Source organism: Melozone crissalis, unplaced genomic scaffold, assembly GCF_028551555.1.
Source record: "Melozone crissalis strain CALT ecotype California unplaced genomic scaffold, PUWL_Pcris_2 ptg000424l_1, whole genome shotgun sequence".
Taxonomy (NCBI): domain Eukaryota; kingdom Metazoa; phylum Chordata; class Aves; order Passeriformes; family Passerellidae; genus Melozone; species Melozone crissalis.
The window spans coordinates 342-21,619 of record NW_026536152.1 but is presented as its reverse complement, the minus strand read 5'-3'; the positions used below and the strand labels follow the sequence as shown (position 1 = coordinate 21,619).

The window sequence follows — 21,278 nt, the reverse complement described above, 5'->3', positions numbered from 1 at the left end:
TCCTGCCATTCCGGAGTGGGGTTTTTATGGATCCAGTCCCTGTTTTGGCATTCCCAGAGTGGATTTGGATGGATCCATCCTCCCTCCTGCCATTCCAGAGTGGTTTTTTTATGGATCCAATCTCTCCTGCCATTCCAGAATGGATCCAATCCCTATTTGGGCATTCCCAGGGTGGGATTTTTATGGATTTAACCTCTTCTGCCACTCCAGAGTGGGAATTTTATGGATCCAATCCCTGTTTTGGCATTCCCAGAATGGTTTTTATGGATCCAATTCCTGCTCTGCCATTCCAGAGTGGTTTTTTTTTCATGGATCCAACCTCTCCTGCCATTCCAGAGGGTTTTTTTAATGGATTTAACCTCTTCTGCCACTCCAGAGTGGGAATTTTATGGATCCACTTTTTGCTCTGCCATTCCAGAGTGGGTTTATGTAGATCCTCTGGAAAAGTCGGAATGGCCTCAGGAAAACCTCTGGGAAAACGGGAATGGCCCTTAGGGAAAAGCTCTGGAGAAGTGGGAATGGCCCTGAGGGAAATCCTCTGGGAAAATGGGAATGGCCTTGGGGAAATCTTCTGGAAAAGTGAGAATGGCCTCGGAAAAAAGCTCTGGAAATTGGGGAATGGCCATTAGGGAAATCCGGTGGAAAAGCAGGAATGTCTCTGAGGAAAAACCCCTGGAAAAGCGGGAATGGCCTCGGGATGGCGCCAGAGGAGCGGGAGTGATGAAAAGCAGTGAAGCCCGAGCTCGGTGCCTGCGATTCCACCCCCACAATTCCCTGCTGGGTTTTTGGGAATTTCCCGGTGGAATTTTTCTGCCTGCCTGGAGTTGGTGTTGGGTGATTCCACAGCTTTTTATCCCTCAAATCAGGGGTATTTTATTTTATTTTATTTTATTTTATTTTATTTCTTTTTTTCCTCTAGTTTTAATATTCTATATTATTTTATTTTTAATATTTTTATAATTTTATTTTTGTTTTAATTTTTCTTTATTTTTCTTTATTTTTAGTATTTTATTTTATATTTTTTATTGTTCGATGTTTTATGTTTTATTTTGTAATTTTTATTATTTTTATTTTTTAATTTATTTTATTTTATTTTATTTATTTTTTCTTTCCTTTAATTTTATTTTTTCTTTCCTTTTTTCCAAAAGCAGCCAGTCCTTTCCAGTAGAAATCCAGGCAATACCAGCAAGGGCCCAGCTTTCCCCTGGTATTTCAGTTAATTATTAGAATAAAAATTATTTTCATTAATTTAATTAGTGGTGCTACTTTATTACCGCTCCCCCATTCCCGGAACCTTCCTGCGCGGCCACGGCCCCCACCCGGCCCCTTCCGCGCGCCGCGCTGGGGCTGCCCGCGGCGCTGCCTGATCGCCGCCGCCCATTCCCGGCCCCGCCGCCGCACCGGGAGCGAGCGGCGCCGCTCCCCAAGCCCGTCGGGAGGGGCGGGCGGAACCGGCCCGGGAGGCGCCGGGAGCCGCGGCGGGAGCGGGGGAAAGCAGCGGCAGTTGGGCAGGCAAACGGCGAGGCGCGGCGCCGGGCAGGCCCCCGCGGGGTCCTTCGGCGACGGGAGCGGAGGGAGCGGGAGCGGCGGCGGCGGCGGCGCGATGAACCTGGAGCTGCTCGGTGCGGGAACCGGAATGGGAACGGGGAGCGGGAACGGGAGAGGGAACGGGAGCGGGAACCGCAGCGGGAGGGGCAACGGGGAGTGGGAACAGGAACGGGAGAGGGGACGGGAACGGGAATGGGAGGGGGAATGGGAACGGGGAACCGGAGCGGGAGGGAGAACGGGGAATGGGAACAGGAGAAGGAACGGGAATGGGAACGGGAACAAGAATGGGGAGAGGGAGCGGGAACGGGAGGGGGAATGGGAACCGGAGCGGGTAGGGGAGCGGGAGAGGGAACGGGGAGCGGGAGTGGGAATAGGGAACGGGAACGGGCACTGCGGGACCGGAGGCGGCGGGAATGGCAGCGGAGAGGGAATGGGGAACGGCGGGGGCGGGACGGCGGCACCACGAACCTGGAGCTGCCCGGTGCGAACGGGAGCGGAGGAGGCGCGGCTGGGAATGGGAATGAGGAGGGAGCTGGGGCGGCACCGGGAGCGGGGCTGGGCTGGGGCCGGCAGCGGCGGCACCGGGAATGGGGGGTGGCCGGTGCCGGTACCGGAGCGGGGCGGGGGAGCCGGGCAGGCTCGGCGGGGCCGCCTCTCGCTCAGCCGCCGCTTTCCCGTTCCTCCGCAGAGTCCTTCGGCCAGAACTACCCCGAGGTAACGGCGCTGCCCCCGGGCATCCCCCGAGCATCCCCCGGTGGGGGCGGCCTGAGCCGGGGCTGAGCGGGGCTGACGGAGAATGAGCGGGGCTGAGCGGGTCCAGCTGGGTCTGAGCAAGACTGCCCGGGTCTAACTGGGCTTGACCGGGTCTAACTGGGTGTCTGATCGGTTCTGGCCAGGTCTGAGCGAGTCCAGCAGGGTCTGAGTGGGCTGGACTGGGTCTGGCTCAGACAGACCGGGTCTTACTGAGTCTGAGCTTGTCTGGCTGGGTCTCACTGAATGTCACTGTGTCTGATGGATCCTGCCTGGGCGCTGTCCCCGCGCTGTCCCCATGGTGTCCCCTCACTGTCCCCACACTCCCTGCGCTGTCCCTGCGCTGTCCCCCCGCGCTGTCCCCGTGCTATCCCCACACTGTCCCCACTGTCCCTACCCTGTTCCCATTGACCCCTCAATGTCCCCGTGCTGTCCCCGCACTGTCTTTACCCTGTCCCCACACTGCCCACACTGTCCTCTGCACCGTCCCATGCTGTCCTCACGCTGTTACCGCACTGTCCTTGCACTGTCCCAACGCTATCCCCACACTGTCCCTCAATGTCCCTGTGCTGTCCCTGCACTGCCTGCGCTGTCCCCACACTCTCCCCCACACTGTCCCCGCACTGTCCTGCATTGTCCCCACCCTGTCCCCCATGCTCTCCCCACACTGCCTGTGCTGTCCCCACCCTGTCCCTGCACTGTCCCCACTGTCCCCACATTGTCCCCACACTGTCCCCACCCTGTCTCCACCTTCCCTGCACTGTCCCCACACTGTCTCTGTGTTGTCCCCACACTGTCCCCGTGCTGTCCCCCAGGAGGCTGACGGGACCCTGGACTGTATCAGCATGGCTCTGACGTGCACCTTCAACCGCTGGGGCACGCTGCTGGCCGTGGGCTGCAACGACGGGCGCATCGTCATCTGGGACTTCCTGACGCGCGGCATCGCCAAGATCATCAGCGCCCACATCCACCCCGTGTGCTCCCTCTGGTGAGCTGGGAATCCCAGAAATCCCAAAAAACCCACATCCACCCCGTGTGCTCCCTATGGTGAGCTGGGAATCCCAGAAATCCCAAAAAACCCACATCCCAGCAATCCCACATCCACCCCATGTGCTCCCTATGGTGAGCTGGGAATCCCAGAAATCCCAAAAATCCCACATCCACCCCGTCTGCTCCCTATGGTGAGCTGGGATCCCAAAATTCCCTAAAAACCCACATCCACCCCGTGTGCTCCCTATGGTGAGCTGGGAATCCCAGAAATCCCAAAAAACCCACATCCCACCAATTCCACATCCCAGCAATCCCACATCCACCCCGTGTGCTCTCTCTGGTGAACTGGAATCCCAAAATTCCCCAAAAACCCACATCCACCTCGTGCGCTCCCTGTGGTGAGCTGGGAATCCCAGAAATCCCAAAAAACCCACATCCCAGCAATCCCACATCCACCCCATGTGCTCCCTATGGTGAGCTGGGAATCCCAGAAATCCCAAAAATCCCACATCCACCCCGTGTGCTCCCTATGGTGAGCTGGGAATCCCAGAAATCCCAAAAAACCCACATCCACCCCGTCTCCTCCATATGGTGAGCTGGGATCCCAAAAATCCCAACAATCCCACATCCCCAAAAACCACATCCACCCCGTGTGCTCCCTATGGTGAGCTGGGATCCCAAAATTCCCCTAAAAACCCACATCCACCCCGTGTGCTCCCTATGGTGAGCTGGGAATCCCAGAAATCCCAAAAAACCCACATCCACCCCGTCTGCTCCCTATGGTGAGCTGGGATCCCAAAAATCACAGAAATCCCAAAAACCCACATCCCAAAAATCCCGCATCCACCCCGTCTGCTCCCTCTGGTGAGCAGAGCCCAGGAACTGTGGGAATCTGCTGGAATCCCCATGGAATTCCCCTGGAATCCCCATGGAGTCCCCAGCTTCTTTTCCCCCTGCCTGCATTTGAGCCTTTCAAGGAATAACTTTTTTGGGAATTCCCTGAGCTCCTTTTCCCCTGGCTGTGTTTGATTCCTGTAAGAAATAGCTTTATTGGGAATTCCCTGAGCTCCTTTCCCCCTTCCCGCATTGGATCCCTTTAAGGAATAACTGTTGGGAATTCCCTGGGCTCCTTTCCCCCTCTGCCCTTTAATGAATAACTTATTGGGAATTCCCTGAGCTCCTTTTCCCCCTGCCCATTAAGGAATAACTATTGGGAATTCCCTGAGCTCGTTTCCCTCCTGGCTCTGTTGGACCCCTTTAAGGAATAACTTTTCCCTGGGCTCTTTTTCCCCTCTGCCCACCTTTAAGGAATAACATTTCTGTGCATTCCCTGAGCCCCTTTTCCCCCATAACCTTCAAGGAATAACCTTTCTGTACATTCCCTGAACCCCTTTCCTCCCCATAACCTTTAAGGAATAACATTTCTGTGCATTCCCTGAACCCCTTTTACCCCATAACCTTTAAGGAATAACATTTCTGTGCATTCCCTGAACCCCTTTACCCCCTAACCTTTAAGGAATAACATTTCTGTGCATTCCCTGAGCCCCTTTCCTCCCCATAACCTTTAAGGAATAACATTTCTGTGCATTCCCTGAACCCCTTTCCTCCCCATAACCTTTAAGGAATAACATTTCTGTGCATTCCCTGAGCCCCTTTCCTCCCCATAACCTTCAAGGAATAACATTTCTGTGCATTCCCTGAACCCCTTTCCTCCCCATAACCTTTAAGGAATAACATTTCTGTGCATTCCCTGAGCCCCTTTTCCCCCATAACCTTTAAGGAATAACATTTCTGTGCATTCCCTGAACCCCTTTCCTCCCCATAACCTTTAAGGAATAACATTTCTGTGCATTCCCTGAGCCCCTTTCCCCCATAACCTTCAAGGAATAACATTTCTGTGCATTCCCTGAACCCCTTTACCCCCTAACCTTTAAGGAATAACATTTCTGTGCATTCCCTGAGCCCCTTTTCCCCCATAACCTTTAAGGAATAACCTTTCTGTGCATTCCCTGAACCCCTTTCCTCCCCATAACCTTTAAGGAATAACATTTCTGTGCATTCCCTGAGCCCCTTTTCCCCCATAACCTTTAAGGAATAACCTTTCTGTGCATTCCCTGACCCCCTTTTCCCCCATAACCTTTAAGGAATAACCTTTCTGTACATTCCCTGAACCCCTTTCCTCCCCATAACCTTTAAGGAATAACATTTCTGTGCATTCCCTGACCCCCTTTTCCCCATAACCTTCAAGGAATAACATTTCTGTGCATTCCCTGAGCCCCTTTTCCCCCATAACCTTTAAGGAATAACCTTTCTGTGCATTCCCTGAGCCCCTTTTCCCCCATAACCTTTAAGGAATAACCTTTCTGTGCATTCCCTGAACCCCTTTCCTCCCCATAACCTTTAAGGAATAACATTTCTGTGCATTCCCTGAGCCCCTTTCCCCCATAACCTTCAAGGAATAACCTTTCTGTGCATTCCCTGGGCCCCTTTTCCCCCATAACCTTTAAGGAATAACCTTTCTGTGCATTCCCTGAACCCCTTTCCTCCCCATAACCTTTAAGGACTAACATTTCTGTGCATTCTGCAGCTGGAGCCGCGATGGGCACAAGCTGGTCAGCGCCTCCACCGACAACATCGTGTCGCAGTGGGACGTGCTGTCCGGGGACTGTGACCAGAGGTTCCGCTTCCCCTCGCCCATCCTCAAGGTCCAGTACCACCCCCGGGACCAGTAAGTGCCCTGGGAAGGACTGGGATGCTCCCAGTGGGATGGAACCGCTGATTTTGACATTTTCTTGTGGTTTTTAAGTGGAATTGTTGGTCTGGTACTGGACTCAAAGTTCAGTACCACCCCCAGGACCAGTAAGTGCCATGGGGAGGGACTGGGATGCTCCCAGTAGGGTGGAACCGCTGATTTTGGGGTTTTCTTGTGGTTTCCAACTGGAATTGTTGGTCCGGGACCAGTAAGTGCCCTGGGAAAGAACTGGGATGCTCCCAGTGGGGTGAAACTGCTGATTTTGGGGTTTTCTTGTGGTTTTCCAAGTGGAATTGTTGGTCTGGTACTTACCCCGGGACGAGTAAGTAACCTAGGAGGGGACTGGGATGCTCCCAGTGGGGTGGAACTGCTGATTTTGGGGTTTTCTTGTGGTTTTCCAAGTGGAATTGTTGATCTGGTACTGGACTCAAGGTCCGGTACCACCCCTGGGAGCTGTAAGTGCCATGGGGAGGGACTGGGGTGCTCCCAGTGGGGTGGAACCGCTGATTTTGGGGTTTTCTTGTGGTTTTTTAAGTTTTTGGGTCTGGGGGGTTGTGTTGGGGTTGGGTTTTTTGGAGGGTTGGGATGGGAGGGAACTCTTGGAAATCAGTGTGGGAATGTGTCCTTGGGTTTAAAATTCCTGCACAAACTCAGGGAAGAAAAGGAAGTTAAAGTAGAGCTGAACTTCACATCATTTTGCTGTCTAAGTACTAAGGATAAAACAACATAGAAACAGAAATATCCTGAATTCCTTTATCCAGTTTGGTGCTTTTTTTGCTGGGAATCCTTTTCCAAGATATTCCTTGATCCACCTCCACGCTTTTTAGTTCTAACCATGGAAACCCTTCCCAATATATCCTGTATTCCTCAATCCAGCTCAGTGCTCTTTTTGCTGGAAATCCTTTTCCAAGATATTCTGAATTCCTTGATCCAACTTGATGCTTTTTTTGCTCTAAACATAGAAACCCTTCCCAAGATATCCTGAGTTCCTCAATCCACCTCCATGCTTTGTTTTGCTCTAGCCATGGAAGGCCCCTTCCCAAGATCTGAATTCCTCAATCCACCTCCATGCTTTTCTAGCTCTAAACATGGAAACCCTTCCCAAAATCTGAATTCCTCGATCCACCTCCATGCTTGTTTTGCTCTAACCATGGAAACCCTTCCCAAGATTTCCTCAATTCCTCAATCCAGCTCAGTGCTCTTTTTGCTGGAAATCCTTTTCCAAAATATTCCTCAATCCAGGTCGATCTTTTTTATCTCTAACCATGGAATCCCTTCCCAAAGGAGGCAGGAATTCCCACCTTGTGCTGCTGTTTCAGGAACAGGGTGCTGGTGTGCCCCATGAAGTCGGCGCCGGTGATGCTGACCCTGTCAGACTCCAAGCACGTGGTGCTGCCCGTGGACGACGACTCCGACCTCAACGTGGTGGCCTCGTTCGACCGCCGCGGGGAATACATCTACACTGGCAATGCCAAGGGCAAGGTCAGCCCCTGCCCGGCCCTCTGGGCACCCCTGGCTGCCCCCAGGGCAGGGCCAGGCTGGGCAGCAGCGGGAATTCCTCCTGGGAATGGGGGGTCAGGGGTTGGGGGGGCCCAGGGGGGTTTGGGGTCTGCGTCTCTGGGGGTGGCGCTGAGTGCCCAGGGTGGGGATGGGGCACCTCGAGGGGTGAGGGGCACAGGGAGGGGTTTGGGGAGCAGTGAGGGGCACAGGGAGGGGTTTGAGGGGCACAGGGAGGGGTTTGGGGAGCAGTGAGGGGCACAGGGATGGGTTTGGGGAGCAATGAGGGGCACAGAGAGGGGTTTGAGGGGCACAGGGAGGGGTTTGGGGAGCAGTGAGGGGCACAGGGAGGGGTTTGGGGAGCAGTGAGGGGCACAGGGAGGGCTTTGGGGAGCAGTGAGGGGCACAGGGATGGGTTTGGGGAGCAGTGAGGGGCACAGAGAGGGGTTTGGGGAGCAGTGAGGGGCACAGGGAGGGGTTTGAGGGGCACAGGGAGGGGTTTGGGGAGCAGTGAGGGGCACAGGGATGGGTTTGGGGAGCAATGAGGGGCACAGAGAGGGGTTTGAGGGGCACAGGGAGGGGTTTGGGGAGCAGTGAGGGGCACAGGGATGGGTTTAGGGAGCAGTGAGGGGCACAGAGAGGGGTTTGGGGAGGAGTGAGGGATGTGGAGAGGGGTTTGAGGGGCACAGGGATGGGTTTAGGGAGCAGTGAGGGGCACAGGGAGGGGTTTGGGGAGCAATGAGGGGCATGGAGAGGGGTTTGGGGAGGAGTGAGGGATGTGGAGAGGGGTTTGAGGGGCACAGAGAGGGGTTTGGGGAGCAGTGAGGGGCACAGAGAGGGGTTTGGGGAGCAGTGAGGGGCACAGGGAGGGATTTGGGGAGCAATGAGGGGCACAGGGATGGGTTTGGGGAGCTAGAATGGGTTTGGGGAACAGCCAGGGGCACGGGGAGGGGTTTGGGGAACAGAGACAGTCACAGGTTTAGGTTTGGGAACAGAGATGGGTTTGGAGAACAGGTGAGGGGCACAGGGAGGAATTTGGGGAACAGGTGATGGATTTGGGGCACAGGGATGAGTTTGAGGGGCAGGAATGGATTTGGGGAACAGTGAGGACCACGGGTTTGGGTTTGTGGAAGAGAGACAGTCACAGGTTTGGGTTTGGGAACCAGAATGGATTTGGAGAACAGGTGAGGGGCACAGGGAAGGGTTTGGGGAACAGTGAGAGGCAGAGAGGGATTTGGGGAGCAGGAATAGATTTGGGGGAAAGGTGAGGGGCACAGGGATGGATTTGGGGAGCAGAAATGGATATGGGGCACAGGGATGAGTTTGAGGAAGAGGAATAGATTTGAGGAGCAGGTGAGGTGCACAAGGAAGGCTTTGGGAAATAGGGACAGGCACAGGGATGGCTTTGGGGAACAGGGATGGCTGCAGGGTTTGGGGAACAGGTGAGGGACTGCTTGAGGAGTTTTCCAACCTCAGGGATTCTGGGATCTTTGACTTTGGTTCTGACACATTTTTGGGATGTTTCCCTGGCCTTTCTGTCTCAGCAGCTCCTGCAGCGTCCCCGGGTGGGCTCCCAGGGTTCTGTTGCAGGTGAAGCCACTGATTGTTCTCTGTCTGCTCAATCTTCAGATCTTGGTCTTAAAAACAGACACTCAGGATCTTGTTGCTTCCTTCAGAGTGACCACAGGGACCAGCAACACCACGGCCATTAAATCCATCGAGTTCGCCCGCAAAGGGAGGTGAGCGCCCCGGGGGCACCCCAAAACTGCAGAGAGCTCCTCAAACCCCCCAATTCTCCCACAGGTCAGGATTTGTAATTGATTGATTGATTGGTTTTTCATTGATTTGTCCCCGTTTTGGTGCAGCTGTTTCCTGATCAACACGGCCGACCGCATCATCCGCGTCTACGACGGGCGGGAGATCCTGACCTGCGGCCGCGACGGCGAGCCCGAGCCCATGCAGAAACTGCAGGACCTGGTCAACAGGTGGGGACAGCCTGGGACAGCCCTGGGGACAGCCTGGGGACAGGGCAGGGCCTGGGAACAGCTGGGGACAGGGCAGGGGCATGGGGACAGCATGGGGATGGCAAGCCCGAGCCCATGCAGAAACTGCAGGACCTGGTCAACAGGTGGGGACAGCTGGGGACAGGGCAGGGCCTGGGGACAGGACAGGGCCTGGTCACAGCCTGGGGACAGGGCAGGGACATGGGGATAGGGCAGGGCCACAGGATGGGGCAGGACATGGGGACAGGGCTGGGGACAGAGCAGGGCATGGGGATGGCGAGCCCGAGCCCATGCAGAAACTGCAGGACCTGGTCAACAGGTGGGGACAGGACAGGGCCTGGGGACAGCCTGGGGACAGGGCAGGGACATGGGGATAGGGCAGGGCCTCAGGATGGGGCAGGACATGGGGACAGGGCTGGGGACAGAGCAGGGCATGGGGATGGCGAGCCCGAGCCCATGCAGAAACTGCAGGACCTGGCCAACAGGTGGGGACAGCCTGGGGACAGCCTGGGGACAGGGCAGGGCCTGGGGACGGGACAGCTGAGGGGTGTGGAGAGGAGCCTGGGGACAGGGGAGGATCGCGAGAGAGGAGTTTGGAGAAGAATCTGAGAAATACAAAAGCTAAAACCTGAGGCACAGAATCTGAAAAATATAAAAGCTAAAAATATAAAATATAAAAGCTGTTATTGTATTTTATAAAATGTAAAATTTAAAGCTTAAATATAAATAATAAAAAACCCCAAGCAAACAACGAAAAAAAAAAAAAGCCACAAAAAATCCCCCTTAAATATAAGAACAGCCCGAAATCTGAAAACCATAAAAGATAAAACTCTCAAGGCATTCTCATCCCTGTTTTCCTGGCTGTAGGACCCCCTGGAAGAAGTGCTGCTTCTCGGGGGATGGATATAAAGCTTAAATATAAATAATAATAATTTTTAAAAATTAAATGTAAAATCAGCCCGGAATCTGAAAACCATAAAAGATAAAACCTGACCCATCCCACCCTGTTTCCTGGCTGCAGGACCCCCTGGAAGAAGTGCTGCCCCCATTCTCAGGGGATGCACATAAAGCTTCAATATAAATAACAATTTTAAAAAATTAAATACAAAAGCAGCCCAGAATCTGAAAACCACAAATGCTAAACCTCAAGGCATTCTCATCCCTGTTTTCCTGGCTGCAGGACCCCCTGGAAGAAGTGCTGCTTCTCGGGGGACGGTGAGTACATCGTGGCGGGCTCGGCGCGGCAGCACGCGCTCTACATCTGGGAGAAGAGCATCGGCAACCTGGTGAAGATCCTGCACGGAACCCGCGGGGAGCTGCTCCTGGACGTGGCAGTGAGCACCCCCCCAGCCCCTGGAGATCCCTGGGATGTGGGAATCCAGCTGGCACAGCCCCTCGTGTTTGCTAATTAAAGGGGTTTTTTTGGTCTCCTCGTTGATTGCAGTGGCACCCGGTGCGGCCGATCATCGCCTCCATCTCCAGCGGGGTGGTTTCCATCTGGGCTCAGAACCAAGTGGTGAGTGAGGCTTTGGGGTCATTCCCTTGGGAATAGGGTCTGGAATGGGGAAATTTTGGCTGTTCCATCCCTGGAAGTGTCCCAGGCAATTTGGAGCAGCCTGGGATAGGGAAAAGTGTGGAGCTGGTGATCTCTTCCAACCCAAAGCATTCCAGGATTTAATGGTTCAGAACCAAGTAATGAATCAGGGTTTGGGGTTATTCCCTTGGGAATAGGGTCTGGAATGTGAAATTTTGGCTGTTCCATCCCTGGGAGTGTCCCAGGCCAGATAAGAGCAACCTGGAATAGGGAAGAGTGTGGAGCTGATGATCCCTTCCAACCCAAACCAGTCCAGGATTTAATGGGCTCAAAACCAAGAGCTGAGTGAGGCTTTGGGGTCATTCCCTTGGGAATAGGGTCTGGAACAGCCTTGTCCATGGAAATTTTGGCTACTCCATCCCTGGGAGTGTCCCAGGCAATTTGGAGCAATCTGGGATAGGGAGAAGTGTGGAGCTGGTGATCCCTTCCAAGCCAAACCAGTCCTGGATTTCATGGGCTCAGAACCAAGTGGTCAGTCAGGCTTTGGGGTCATCCCTTGGGCATAGGGTCTGGAATGGGTTTGTCCAGGGAAATTTTGGCTGTTCCATCCTTGGAAGTGTCCCAGACAATTTTTAGCAGTCTGGGATAGGGAGAAGTGTGGAGCTGGTGATCCCTTCCAACCCCGAGCATTCCAGGATTTAATGGTTCAGAACCAAGTGGTGAGTCAGGGTTTGGGCTCATTCCCTTGGGAGTAGGGTCTGGAAGGGGTTTTTCCATGGAAATTTTGGCTGTTCCATCCCTGAAAGTGTTCCAGGCCAGGTTGGAGCAGCCTGGGCTAGGGAGAAGTGTGAAACTTCCAATCCAAACCAGTCCAGGATTCTCTGTTGGTTTGGATGAGATTTTGGGAATAAATCCATCCCTGGGAGGGGCTGGGATGGAATTCCCAGAGGAGCTGTGGCTGCTCCATCCCTGGGAGTGTCCCAGGGTGGGTTGGACAATGGATAAAATGGAAAACATGGATAAAATGGGACCCTGGGATGGTGGGAGATGTCCCTGCCCATGGGATTGGATGATCCCTTCCAAATCAACCCAACCCATAATTCTCTAAAAAAATCCCAATTTCAGGATTCCAGACTCATTCCCAGCCTGCAAATTCCCAGAATCCATGACTGCCCCATCCCTGGGGGTGTCTCAGGCCAGATTGGACAGTGGATAGAATGGATAAAATTGATAAAATGGATAAAAAGGATAAAATGGGACCCTTGGATAGTGGAAGGTGTCCCTGCCCAAGGGATGGGATGGGATTTAAGCTCCCTTTCCACCCGAACCCACCTGGAATTCCATAATCCCCCCCGGAATCAATTTTTTATGTGTTGAAATCCTTGAAAAATTCCCATTCCAACTCACTTTTGGGCTTTCCTGCTTCATTTTAATTTGGGATTTCAAGCTCAAAGCTCCAGCTTAGCTTTGGGTTCATCCTTAAACTCCATCCCAGGGACATTTTCTGTGGAATTGTTCCCTCCTTTAATTCCAGGGGTGATTCAGGTGGATGTGTATTCTTTGATTTTTTTAATGCTTTTATGGGATTTTCCTCAATTTTTAATGCTTTTATTGTATTTCAACAAGATTGCAGATCCACAAAATAAATCAAGTTGGAAAAACCCTCCCAGATCCCCAATTCCAGCCATTCCCAACTTTCTCCTTCACCCATCTATATTTTAAACCCCTCCAGGATTTAATTCCTCAAAATTCCAGGAATTCAATGCTGTTTGTTTATATTGAAACTGATTTTTTATGATTTTTTCAGGAAAACTGGAGTGCTTTTGCCCCTGATTTCAAGGAGTTGGATGAAAATGTGGAATATGAGGAGAGAGAATCAGAATTTGACATTGAGGACGAGGATAAGAGCGAGCCAGAGCAGACAGGTGCTGCTCCAAAAATTCCCCTAAAAGTTCTCAAAAAGTTCTCAAAAAATCCCCCAAAATTCCCCAAAAAGTTCTCAAAAAATCCCCCAAAATTCCCCAAAAAGTTCTCAAAAAATCCCAAAAAATTCCCAAAAAATCCTATGGAATTCCCTGCTTCCCTGAGATCCTCCCTGGCCACGTGGTGGTGCCCAAAATCCAGGAGAAAAAAAAATTAAAATCCTGGAATATGAAAAATAATTGGAATGAGAATTATTCCTCATTAATACTTCTATAAAAGCACTTCCCATAATTTAATTAATTGGATTTTAACAATATTTTAATATTAATTATTTTAGAGGTTTTCTGCTTTAAAAGGAAATATTTTAGGTTTGTTTTGTGCTTTAATAGGAATTATTTTAGGTTATTGTGCTTTAAAAGGAAATATTTTAGATTTTTTTTGTGCTTTAATAAGAAACATTTTAGATTTGTTTCCTCCTTTAATAGAAAATATTTTAGGGCTTTGATATTAATTACTTTAGGTCTGGTTTGTGTTTTATTAAGAAATATTTAAGATTTATTTTTTGCTTTAATAGGAAATATTTGTTTTCTTTAATGTGAATTATTTTAGGCTTGTTTCGTGTTATAATAGGAAACATTTTAGATTTGTTTTTTGCTTTAATAGGAAATATTTAAGTGTGTTTTGTGCTTTAATGTGAATTATTTTAGGCTCGTTTTGTGCCATAGTAAGAAATATTTCAGTGGGGTTTTTTTGGGGTTTTTTCCTGCTGTGACAGGAAATTCTCCAGGTTATTTTTTGCTGTCCCAGGTGTTTTTCCTGTCTTTAATTCCCGTTTTCCCTGGTCCCAGGTGCAGATGCTGCAGAGGATGAGGAGGTGGACGTGACCAGCGTGGATCCCATCGCCGCCTTCTGCAGCAGGTGCCAGGCCCTGGAGTTCAACCCTGAGCCTGAAAATCGTTAATGGGCACTAATTAACCTCCATAGAACCTTCCCTTTATGCTCCACAACATTCCCTTTAAACATTCCTGTTGCAAACCCCAAAATTCCCATTCCAAACCCCAAAATTCCCATTCCAAACCCCAAAATTCTCATCCTAAACCTCACAATTCCTGTCCCAAACCCCAAAATTTGCATCCCAAACCCCAAAATTCCTGTTACAAACCCCAAAATTCCCATTCCCAAACACCAAATTCCCATCCCACACCCCATTCCAAACCTCATTCCAAACCTCATTCCAAACCCCAACATTCCCATTCCAAACCCCAAAATTCCTGTTCCAAACCACCCCAAACCCCATCCCAAACTTCAAAATTCCTGTTCCAAACCCTACCACTCGCATTCCAAACTCCGTTCCAAACCCCAAAATTCCCGTCCCAAACACCAATACAAGCCCCATTCCAAACGCCAAAATTCCCATTCCAAACTGCAAACCTCATCCCAGTCTCCATCTCAAAACCCCAAAACTCCTGTTCCAAATCCCAAAATTCCCACCTGAAACCCCAAAATTCCCATCCCAAATGCCATTACAAGCCCCACCCCAAACCCTGAAATTCCCACCCCAAACCCCAAAATTCCCATTCCAAACCTCAAAATTCCTGTCCCAAACCCCACCGTCTGCACCCCAGACACCATTCCAAACTCCACAAATTCCTACCCAAACCCCATTCCAAACCCCAAAATTCCTATTCCAAACCCCAAAATTCCTATTCCATGCCACACCACCCCCCCAAACCCTACCATCCCTTTCCAGCTCCCACCCTAAACCCCACAAACTCCCATTGCTGACCATTCCCATTCCAAACCCCGCCATCCCCACCCCAAACCCCAAAATTTCTATCCCAAACCCCACCCTGCCTGTCCCCACTCCCCCAAAATCCCAAAATTCCCGTCCCAGACCCCAAAATTCACATCCCAAACCCCACCATCCTCAACCCAAACCCCACAATTTCTATCCCAAACTGCACCATCCCCATCCCAAACCCCACCCTGCCTGTCCCTACTCCCCCAAATCCCAAAATTCCCATCCAAACCCCAAAACTCCCATGCTAAACCCCAAAACTCCCATGCTAAACCCCAAAACTCCCATCCCAAACCCCAAAATTCCCATCCAAACCCCAAAACTCCCATGCTAAACCCCAAAACTCCCATCCTAAACCCCAAAACTCCCATCCCAAACCCCAAAATACCCATCCCAAACCCCAAAACTCCCATCCCAAACCCCACCATCCCCACCCCAAACCCCAAAACTCCCATCCTAAACCCCAAAACTCCCATCCCAAACCCCACCATCCCCACCCCAAACCCCAAAACTCCCATCCTAAACCCCAAAACTCCCATCCCAAACCCCAAAACTCCCATCCCAAACCCCACCATCCCCATCCCAAACCCCAAAACCCCCACGCCAACCCCTCTGTCCGTGTGTCCCGCAGCGACGAGGAGCTGGAGGACGCGCGGGCGCTGCTGTACCTGCCCATCGCCCCCGAGGTGGAGGACCCCGAGGAGAACCCGTACGGGCCCCCGCCCGAGGCCGTGCCCGGGGCGCTGCCCGACGACGCCCTGGGCCCCGACAAGAAGCGGCCCGGCTCCTCGGACGGGCCCCAGAACCCCAAGAAAAAACCCAAAACCACCAACATCGAGCTGCAGGGAGTCCCCAATGACGGTGGGTGGGAGGGCGGAGAGGGTTTGGGGTGTTGGGTGGTTGATCCTGAGGGGGTTTGGGGTGTTGGGGTCTGATCCTGAGGGGTTTGGTGTGTTGGGGGCTGATCCTGAGGGGTTTGGGGTGTTGGGGGCTGATCCTGAGGGGTTTGGGGTGTTGGGGGTTGATCCTGAGGGGTTTGGGGTGTTGGGATCTGATCCTGAGGGGTTTGGGGTGTTGGGGGTTGATCCTGAGGGGTTTGGGGTGATTTGGGTCTGATCCTGAGGGGTTTGGGGTGTTGGGGTCTGATCCTGAGGGGTTTGGGGTGTTGGGGTCTGATCCTGAGGGGTTTGGGGTGTTGGGGGTTGATCCTGAGGGGTTTGGGGTGTTGGGATCTGATCCTGAGGGGTTTGGGGTGTTGGGATCTGATCCTGAGGGGTTTGGGGTGTTGGGGTCTGATCCTGAGGGGTTTGGGGTGTTGGGGGTTGATCCTGAGGGGTTTGGGGTGATTTGGGTCTGATCCTGAGGGGTTTGGGGTGTTGGGGTCTGATCCTGAGGGGTTTGGGGTGTTGGGGGTTGATCCTGAGGGGTTTGGTGTGTTGGGGGTTTGATCCCAAGGGGTTTGGTGTGTTGGGGGTTGATCCTGAGGGGTTTGGGGTGTTGGGGGGTTGATCCCAAGGGGTTTGGGGTGATTGGGAGGGGTCTGATACCAAGGGATGTTGGGAGAGGTCTGATCCTGAGGGGTTTGGGAGTGTTGGGATCTGATCCTGAGGGGTTTGGGGTGTTGGGGGTTGATCCTGAGGGGTTTGGGGTGATTTGGGTCTGATCCTGAGGGGTTTGGGGTGATTGGGGTCTGATCCTGAGGGGTTTGGGGTGTTGGGGTCTGATCCTGAGGGGTTTGGGGTGTTGGGGGTTGATCCTGAGGGGTTTGGGGTGTTGGGGGTTGATCCTGAGGGGGTTTGGGGTGTTGGGGTCTGATCCTGAGGGGTTTGGGGTTTTGGGGGTTGATCCTGAGGGGGTTTGGGGTGTTGGGGTCTGATCCTGAGGGGTTTGGGGTGTTGTTGGGGGTTGATCCTGAGGGGTTTGGGGTGTTGGGGGTTGATCCTGAGGGGTTTGGGGTGTTGGGCGGTTGATCCTGAGGGGTTTGGGGTGTTGGGGGTTGATCCTGAGGGGTTTGGGGTGATTGGGGTCTGATCCTGAGGGGTTTGGGGTGTTGGGGGTTGATCCTGAGGGGGTTTGGGGTGTTGGGGTCTGATCCTGAGGGGTTTGGGGTTTTGGGGGTTGATCCTGAGGGGGTTTGGGGTGTTGGGGTCTGATCCTGAGGGGTTTGGGGTGTTGTTGGGGGTTGATCCTGAGGGGTTTGGGGTGTTGGGGTCTGATCCTGAGGGGTTTGGGGTGTTGGGATCTGATCCTGAGGGGTTTGGGAGTGTTGGGATCTGATCCTGAGGGGTTTGGGGTGTTGGGGGTTGATCCTGAGGGGTTTGGTGTGTTGGGCGATTGATCCTGAGGGGTTTGGGATTTTGGGAGGGGTCTTTTTCCAGGGGTTTTGGAAGGGATCTGATGCCCAAGGGTTTTAGGGCATTGGGAGGGATCTGGTCCTGAGGGGTTTGAGGTTTTGGGAGGGATCCAATCCCCAAGGGTTTTGGGGTTTTGGGAAGGATCTGATCCCAAGGGATTTGGGGTTTGGGAGGGATCTGATCCCAGGGGTTTTGTGGCATTCAGAGGGATCCAGTCCCAAGGGGTTTGGGGCATTTGGAGGGATCTGATCCTGAGCCTTTTGGGGTGTTGGGAAGGATCTGATCCCAAGGGCATTCGGAGAGATCTGATCAGGATTTCAGGGATTTGGGGCCTTGAGAGGGATCTGATCCCAACATTTCAGCATTTCAACTCACCCCAAACCCCAATTTCCGCCTCCCCAGAGGTGCACCCGCTGCTGGGCGTGAAGGGCGACGGTAAATCCAAGAAGAAGCAGGCGGGCAGGCCCAAAGGATCAAAAGGTAAAGACAAAGATTCTCCATTTAAACCGAAACTCTACAAAGGGGACAGAGGTGCTTTACCTCTGGAAGGAGCAGCCAAGGGTAAAGTGCAGGCGGAGCTGGGCCAGCCCCTGACAGGTAAGGACAGCGTCACCTCCCTGGTGGCTTTGCTTTGTCACCCCTCATCCTTAGAGCTCCCCAAATTCCTCCCTCCCCGCTCAGCTGCTGGCAAGGAGAGGCAAAATTGGGGTTTTTTGGGTTTTTTTGAATGAGAAATTGGAATAAAATCGAGTTCTGCGCGTGGGAAAATGGATGGGGTGATTTCTGTGTGCTGGGTGTTTGTGGTGTTGAGGTGGCCCTAAATTCAAATTATTTTGATTGGTTTAATTGCTTTAATTTTTCCCCTCAGATCCTGCAGAAGTCGGGAAATATTTTAGTTGATATTAATAAATCCTTCAGGAAAATGAAGGATTCTGCAGTTTTGTGGTGTTGAGGTGGTCCTAAATTGAAATTATTTTATTTGGTTTAATTCTTTCCCTCAGCTCCTGCAGAAATCACAAAATATTTTGGGGGAAAAAAACGAAGGATTCTGCAGTTTTGTGGTGTTGAGCTGTTCCTAAATTAAAATTTTTTTCATTGCTTTAATTTCTTCCCTCAACTCCTGCAGAAATCAGGGAATACTTTGAGGGGAAAACGAAGGATTCCACAGTTTTGTGGTGGTCCTAAATTCAAATTATTTTAATTGGTTTAATTGGTTTAATTCCTTCCCTCTGCTTCTGCAGAAATCAGGAAATATTTGGGGGGAAAAATGAAGGATTCCACAGTTTTGTGGTGTTGAACTGTTCCTAAATTCGCATTATTTTAATTGGTTTGATTACTTCAGTTCCTTCCCTCAGCTCCTGCAGAAATCACAAAATATTTCGGGGGAAAATGAAGGATTCCACAGTTTTTTGGTGCTGAGATGTTCCTAAATTAAAATTATTTTCAATAATTCAATTCCTTCCCTCAGCTCCTGTAGAAATTATAAAATACCTGGATTTTAGTTGATTTTTGGGAGGAAAAGGAGCATCAAAAATAATTTATTGAAAAAAACCCATGGGGTAAAATCCAGGAGCTGCATTTCCTGTTCCCAGCTGTGCTGCAGCCCTTGAATTCCACTTTAATTCCAGTTTAATTCCAATTTAAACTCCAGTGGCTGCACAGAGGGAAAAATTTGGGATTTTTGCAGGAGAAATTTGGGATTTTCCTCCTTCACAATTGCTGCAAATAGGCAAAAATTCAAATTTTCCCCTTTTTTTTTGCCATATTTTGCTGCTTCCACAACAGGACACCTCTACTGAGACCCTGAGTCTCAAACATTTCCCATTCTCCAATTTCCTCCTTTTTTTGTTTGGAAATTTCCTCCTTTTTTGGGGGAATTTCCTCCTTTTTGGGGGGAATTTTCCTCCTTTTTTGGGGGGGCAAAAGCTCCTCCAGGCCCAGCACAGAGAACACAATTTTGGTTGCAATTATGATTTTTTAATAAATATTTTAATCCAGAACTCAGCCTTGGGACACAACCCAGCTCCAAAAATAGATTTGATGGATCAAAATTCTGCATTTCCTTGATTCCAGCAGCTGCTGCCATGGATTTTAGGAATTCAGGAATTATTTTAATTCCTTTAATTCCTTTAATTTCCAGAGTGATTTATTCCCTTTTTTCCCCTCCCCTTCGTGCTCAGCTCTTTGGTGTTGCTTGTCCTGATTTTTGTTGTTTCCAGGAATGGGAATTTTGGATGGGAAAACCTTGGGAATGTTCTCTGGGAATGTTTCCACCTGGAAAAATCCAGGATTGGAGCATCCAGGAGCATCCTGGGGTTGGGTTTGGGTGGGATTTGTCTCTTTTTGGGGGAAATTTTGGGGGATTTTCCAAGATTTTTGGATGTTTTCAAGGATGGCACCTGGATCCTCACAGGGCTGGCTTGGAGATGATTAATTTCATGTTAATTATTGCTTTCATTGCTGCTAATTAATATAATTAACAACAGAAATGAGAAAGGATCGTGGCCTGGGAGGTGAAAATTGGGATTTCCAAGGAGAATTCCAGTCCTTGGATTTTCCATCTTGGAGGGGCTGCTCACAAAAAAAACAGCTTTAATTTTTAATTAACATTAGCATTTCCCATTTTCCCCTACATTTCCCATTTCCCCCTACATTTCCCATTTTTTTAATACATTTCCCATTTTTTTAATACATTTCCCATTTTTTAATACGTTTCCCATTTTTCCCTACATTTCCCTTTTTTTCCCTTCATTTCCCATTTCCCTCCCCTGCATTTCCTATTTTATTTCCTACATTTCCCATTTTTTCCTACATTTCCCATTTTTCCCTGCATTTCCCATTTCCCCTTCATTTCCCATTCTTTTCCCTACATTTTCTTTTTTTTAATACATTCCCCATTTTTTCCCTACATTTCCCATTTTTTTTCTTACATTTCCTATTTTTTATACATCTCCCATTTTCCCCCTGCATTTCCCATTTTCCCCCTGCATTCCCCATTTTTTAAAATATATTTCCCATTTTTCCCCTACATTTCCCATTTTTTTCTTACATTTCCTATTTTTTTATACATTTCCCATTTCCCCCTGCATTTCCCATTTCTTTTCTACATTTCCTATTTCCCCCTACATTTCCCATTTTCCCTTCATTCCCATTCTTTTTTTCTACATTTCACATTTTTATCTACATTTCCCATTTTTCTCTTAATTTCCTATTTTTCCCCTGCATTTCCCAATTTTTTTTTCTACATTTCTGATTTGCCCCTTCATTTCCCATTTTCCCCTGCATTTCCCATATTTTTCTCTGTACTTCCCATTTTCCCCTACATTTCCCATTTTTTTGCTACGTTTCCCATTTCCCCCTGCATTTGCCGTTTTCCCCTGAATTTCCCATTTTTCCCTACATTTCCCCATTTTTTCCTCTCCATTTCCCATTTTCCCCCTTCATTTTCATTTCCCATTTCCCCTCGCATTTCCCATTTCCCCCTGCATCTCCCATTTTTTTTATACATTTCCCATTTTTTTTATACATTTCCCATTTTTTTTATACATTTCCCATTTTTTATACAATTCCCATTTTTTTATACATTTCCCATTTTTTTATACATTTCCCTTTTTTTTTATATATTCCCAATTTTTTTATACATTTCCCATTTTTTTATACATTTCCCATTTTTTATACATTTCCCATTTTTTATACATTTCCCATTTTTTCATACATTTCCCTTTTTTTTATACATTTCCCATTTTTTTTATACATTTCCCATTTTTTTATACATTTCCCATTTTTTTTATACATTTCCCATTTTTTATACATTTCCCATTTTTTTTATACATTTCCCATTTTTTTATACATTTCCCATTTTTTTATACATTTCCCATTTTTTTTATACATTTCCCATTTTTTATACATTTCCCATTTTTTATACATTTCCCATTTTTTTTATACATTTCCCATTTTTTTATACATTTCCCAATTTTTTATACATTTCCCATTTTTTTATACATTTCCCATTTTTTTTATACATTTCCCATTTTTTTATACATTTTCCCTTTTTATACATTTCCCAATTTTTTATACATTTCCCATTTTTTTATACATTTCCCATTTTTTTTATACATTTCCCATTTTT

General features: G+C 49.7%; 1 protein-coding gene across 1 annotated transcript; it reads left to right on the top strand.

Moving 5' to 3' along the window:
- Positions 1–1,569: 1,569 nt before the first annotated feature.
- On the top strand, positions 1,570–17,846 carry RBBP5 (RB binding protein 5, histone lysine methyltransferase complex subunit; the record flags this gene model as incomplete). Its single annotated transcript, XM_054294961.1, has 13 exons — positions 1,570–1,622; positions 2,237–2,262; positions 3,114–3,286; positions 5,876–6,016; positions 7,360–7,522; positions 9,167–9,276; positions 9,403–9,522; positions 10,721–10,874; positions 10,985–11,056; positions 12,882–12,999; positions 13,846–13,915; positions 15,427–15,656; positions 17,552–17,846. Coding segments are annotated over exons 1-13 (1,691 nt in total), but the record flags the coding sequence as incomplete, so codon positions are not given.
- Positions 17,847–21,278: the final 3,432 nt, after the last annotated feature.